The 4948-nt window shown below is 56.1% G+C and overlaps 1 protein-coding gene across 1 annotated transcript in view; it reads left to right on the top strand.

The window, feature by feature from the left end:
* The first annotated feature begins 937 nt into the window (after positions 1-937).
* ELAC2 (elaC ribonuclease Z 2) overlaps positions 938-4948 on the top strand; it is a 13539-nt gene continuing 9528 nt past the window's right edge. The window contains exons 1-8 of the mRNA XM_027907178.1: positions 938-1110; positions 1300-1350; positions 1432-1502; positions 2141-2205; positions 2822-2879; positions 3359-3427; positions 3927-4082; positions 4587-4645. Of these exons, the coding sequence (XP_027762979.1) occupies positions 944-1110; positions 1300-1350; positions 1432-1502; positions 2141-2205; positions 2822-2879; positions 3359-3427; positions 3927-4082; positions 4587-4645 (696 nt within the window). The 5' untranslated portion in view covers positions 938-943. The remainder of the gene's footprint in view (positions 1111-1299; positions 1351-1431; positions 1503-2140; positions 2206-2821; positions 2880-3358; positions 3428-3926; positions 4083-4586; positions 4646-4948) is intronic.

A 4948-nucleotide genomic window follows, 5' to 3' on the forward strand; every position in this document is an offset into this window, starting at 1 on the left:
GGTCTCCTCGCGGAGCCACCGCCTTCGGGCTGTCCCTGCGTTCCTGCCCGAATCAGCGGCTGTGTGGAACCCGCGCCCGGCTGCGGAGTGCGGGATGTGAGGAGTCCGGCGGGTACTGGAGCCGCCGCGGCGGATGGGCCCGGGCCCCGCAGCGACAGTGCCTGGCGCTGGGAATGTGACGGCAGAGGCTCGGGAACGGCAAGGGATCGGGAACGGCAGGGGATCGGGAATGGCACGGGAGCGGGAACGGCAGGGGCTCGGGAACGGCAGGGGATCGGGAATGGCAGGGGATCAGGAACGGCAGGGGATCGGGAACGGCAGGGGCTCGGGAATGGCAAGGGATCGGGAATGGCAAGGGATCGGGAACGGCAGGGGATCGGGAACGGCAGGGGCTCGGGAACGGCAGGGGCTCGGGAACGGCAGGGGATCGGGAATGGCAAGGGATCGGGAATGGCAAGGGATCGGGAATGGCAGGGGAGCGGGAATGGCAGGGGAGCGGGAATGGCAGGGGAGCGGGAATGGCAGGGGATCGGGAATGGTGGGACCGGGACCGCCCCCGCCCCCACACCCCCAGCCCCGCCCCAGCGCGGCCACGTGACCAGGCCGGGCAGGACCCTGGCGACCAAGGGGGCGGGACGGCCGGGCGGGATATTCCATTTCCATTGGTCTGCTTGCATCACGTGTCCCGAGGGGGCGGGCCGACCGGCGCATTCCCCGCCTCCCATTGGCTGCCTCGCCCCTCATGGCGGGCGGTGCTGACGCCGGCGCGGGCGATTGGCCGGGGCGGCGCGCGCGGATGTGGGCGCTGGTGCGGGCGCTGCCGCCGGGCCGCGGGCTCGTGTGGGGACGGGCGGGGAGCGGGGCTGGGATCGGGATCGGGATCGGGATCGGGAGCGTCAGGGCCGGGATCGGGAGCGTCAGGGCCAGGCCCCGCGGCTGGGCCATGTCCGAGGGCCCGTCGGCGGCGCGGCCCGCGCGGCGGCCCAAGGACGTTCCGCGGCACGTGTGGGCCCGCGAGCGGCGGCGCAGCGCGGGCGGGGGCCTGGCCGGGCCCAACACCGTGTACGTGCAGGTGGTGGCGGCCGGGACGAGGGACGCGGGGGCGGCCGTGTACGTGTTCTCCGAGTTCAACCGGTCAGTGCCCGGGGGCGGGGGGGGAGAGGGATCGGGGCTGGGACGGAGACTGGTGTGGCTGGGGCTGGGAAGGGGGATGGGGATGGGGCTGGAGTCGGGACCGGGGATGGGGGTGGCGGTCGGTCACCCCTCCCTGGCCCGCCCTGACGCCCCTTTTCCCCCCAGGTACCTGTTCAACTGTGGCGAGGGCACCCAGCGGGCCATGCAGGAGCACAAGTAAGTGGGGACACCGAGGGGGGGGCCGCCCCAGGGCTGGACCGGCCCCTCTGACTCCCGCGCTCCCCGTGTCCCCCGCAGGCTGAAGATCTCCCACCTGGACAGCATCTTCCTCAGCAGGGTGGCCTGGGCCAATGTCGGGGGGCTGCCAGGTGAGCGGGGGAGGGGGCTGGCACGGCCGTGGGGGCGGATCTGCGAGCCGGGGGTGGTCACTTGGAGATGCTGGGGGTGTTTTAGGTCCTGGCAGGACGAGGGACGGTGCTGTTACAGGGTCTGGGCTGCACGTGGGGCTCTGCCAGTGCAGACACATGGTGGAACAGGCCCTGCTGGCCCATCGTGCCTGGCTTTATCTTCCCCAAAATCACCCAGAGCAGAAGGTGTTACCACTGTTGTTGCCAGCAGGGAGCTGCTGACTGGTTAGGCTGGTTTGAGTCCAAAGGGATGACGAAGGTTTGCTGCCACCACTGTCCTCAAAGCAAGAAGAGGTTAGAACAGATGGCTTAGTATCTTGCCCATTAAAATTCTGGAAATCTCCAAGAAAAGAGGATGTTGCAGTGTGTTCAGATGCCTTGCTTCAAATGATGGCTACCCAGATGTGTAGATATTTTCTTCCTCTGTAGAGATAAGTGACTTATTGAAACTGCCACAAAGCTGAGGCAAAATTGAATTTGGATCTGAGCTCAGTTGAGGCTGAGGCCCAGTACTCCTGCACACTGAGAGGGATCTTTCTTCTGGGGTCTCCCAGCAGTAACTGGGGCTGTGATAAAGCTGTTTCCCTGCTTGTTTTTAGGTATGATTCTCACCTTGAAGGCTATAGGGCTTCAGAGATGTATGTTCCTGGGGCCACCAAAGCTGGTAAGTAGGGGAAGATACAGAAGGGAGAGCAAGTGTTAAAGTTCAGACTGGAATTGGTGGCAAAGTGAATCTTTGTGCAGGTGTAAAATGCTGGTGTGAGTGTCAGCCAGGAGGGCTGCCTTCAAAATCCAAATCACAGGACAGTGTGAGACTTCTGCTCCTTAAAACTGTCCTGTCACCTTATATCCTGAGAAATCATCTTTTGGGAGAAGGGGGTTCTCTGTTCCCTTGTCTGCTCCCTCCGGGTTTTACGTCAATAGAAACTCAGTCTCATCTCCTGCTTCAGGAGGTCCTTGCCAGCCTAACGCAACGTCTGGGCTGAAAATTTGCAGTCCTCAGCATTGTTTTATTTCCTTGCAGTTTCTGCTGACTGATTCTATGGATGGAAGGGGTGGGGACAGTGGTTCTTTGTTGTCCTTTCTCTTTCCAAACACGCTGTGCCTGCTGGAGGTGGGACCCCTGCCCAGAGCTGCCTGGGTGCTGCCCAGATTTGTCTGACTGGGCACTCAGCCTTTCCCTTCTCTGAATGTACCTGTAGGTGCTGGAAGTGGTGCTTGTGCTGGCACTGCTTGTGCCACCTCCTGATACACCTCCTGATACGCTGTCTCTTTTCCAGCAAAACTATTTGAAGGCCATTCGCCTCTTTCCCGGGCCCCTCAAAAGGATGGATTTAGGTATGTAGGTCAGGGGTGTGAGCAGGTGAACTTGTAATATCTTGTTTCACCTGTAACCACGGTTACATTGAACAGTAACAACTTCAGAGTAAATGCCTCTGGTTTGGATCCACTCAGAGAAAGTTGTAAACATCTGTTTCGCTCTGCTACACTGTTCAAACCATCACAACGGTGTTTCCAGCTCTGTCCTTGCTGGGGGGCTGCCAGAGTGGCTGATCCAGACAGTTTGGTTTATAAACTCTGTGAAGGGAATTTGCTTCCAGAGTCTGCCAGTGAGCTTGCTCAGTGGTCTCATGGACAGCTCCCTGAGGGTGGTGGGCTTTTACAGCTTCAAGTATTCATTGGGGTTTGGAGTTGGGCAGAGAAAGGCAAGGGGAAGGTTCAGCAGGTTGTGTTTAGGAAAGAAAAAGATTTGCATTGTTGTGGAGGGTGAGTCTCTGCTTATGAAGGTGTTAATGCTGGGTTCCATCTCTTCTCAGCTGTGCAGTTACACACAGAGCCCGAGTACAAGGACGAGACAATGACAGTCCACCAGATACCTCTGACAGGTGAGCACCTGATGTTGCACTGACACAGGGCAAGCACAATTTAGGTGGTTTAAAGAACAGCTTTTGTTTGCCAGCCTGAGTAAGCAGAAGTTCATTAATTTGTGTGTTCTTCTAAGGAGAAAGACCTTGTTCAAAGGAACAAGACCTGCTGAGTCAGAGCCTTGGCTTGTTCCTGTAGGTGTGGGTGGATGCAATGATGAGAAAGCCAAATCCCTGGGTTTGGCTTTCTCAGCCAGCTGAGTTCTTACTGCTGGAAACTCTGATACTGAGAGTGCAACACAGAGTTGACAGAGTTTAACAGTTTGGGGAGGAGGACTTTGATGGGGGGTGGCTCCCAAAATAAGTGACTGGAGTATGCAAGTCAGACTGGGGGTAGGAGGTCTGTATTCTAGTGCAATTTAAACATGCCTATCATGGAAGGTAGAATGCTACTCCTTGTTTTCTTATCTGTCCCTTTGGATTGAGTGATCTTTGTCTGCTTTTATTGGATTTGGGACAGGAAAACCACTGGTTGCTGATAGTAAATCACCCCAGAGTCCTGGAGCATCAACCCAAGGTGGAAACAGCCCTAAAGGGGACACAGGGCCTGGATCCCCGAGAGCTGCACAGCAAAGCTTGGAGGAGAGCAAAGGAAATAAAAGCCCAAAGAAAACAGGTGAAAAACATGGAATGGCCTTTTTAACTTCAGTGAGATTAAGGCAAATTAAGGACATGCATTTGTCCTCCGAGCCATTTGCTCTCTGGGAGTGAGGTCTGTAGAGAAGCTCAGCTGGAGGATTCCATGAAGCAGAATGTGTTCTGTACTGTGGAACCTGACACAGAGCTCTTAAGGCCTAGAAACTGGACATGATTCCTGCTGGGGTGTGATTAGTCCCTATAGTAGTTTGATTCTGGCTGGGGTGTGTGCTCCAGCCTTTATAATTTAGTTACAGCTGTATGTTGGGCTGACTGTTTTTCAGTCTTGGCTTTGGTTTTTTGTAGCTGAAGCCATGAGCTCTCTGGCCTTGGGTGCTTGTACATTTTGCTGCTGGACTCCAAGTTGGGCAGATGATGTTCCTGTGTTGTTCCTGTTAATGCTTTAGCAAATATTGCCACGTTTTGGTTTTAAGGAAAGTGACAGTGAGTGATGATTTTTGAGTAGTTTTACTTTCTTTTACAGGTGATGAGCAGAAGTGTGCCAGGAGGAATCCTGACCTGGTGATGGCTTTCCTCTGTAAAGTAAGCTTGGGCACAAAGGTCTCTAAACCAACATAAAACACACTGGAGAATAGAACAGCATTTCTGGGGGAAGGGACCTGCAATGATCATCTGAAATCACAGAATGGATTGGGTTGGAAGGGACCTGGAAGATAATCCAGTTCTAACCCCCCTGCCATGGGCAGGGACACCCTCCACTAGACCAGGTTGCTCCAAGCCTTGTCCAGCTTGGCCTTGGACACTTCTAGGGTTGAACCATCCAGTCCAACTGCCCGACCACTTTGGGCTGTCCAACATTTAAAGTGTGTTATTAAGGGCATCTCT

This window comes from Empidonax traillii, unplaced genomic scaffold, assembly GCF_003031625.1.
Source record: "Empidonax traillii isolate 1590-97213 ecotype Southwest subspecies unplaced genomic scaffold, ASM303162v1 scaffold26:size2357266, whole genome shotgun sequence".
Lineage (NCBI taxonomy): Eukaryota > Metazoa > Chordata > Aves > Passeriformes > Tyrannidae > Empidonax > Empidonax traillii.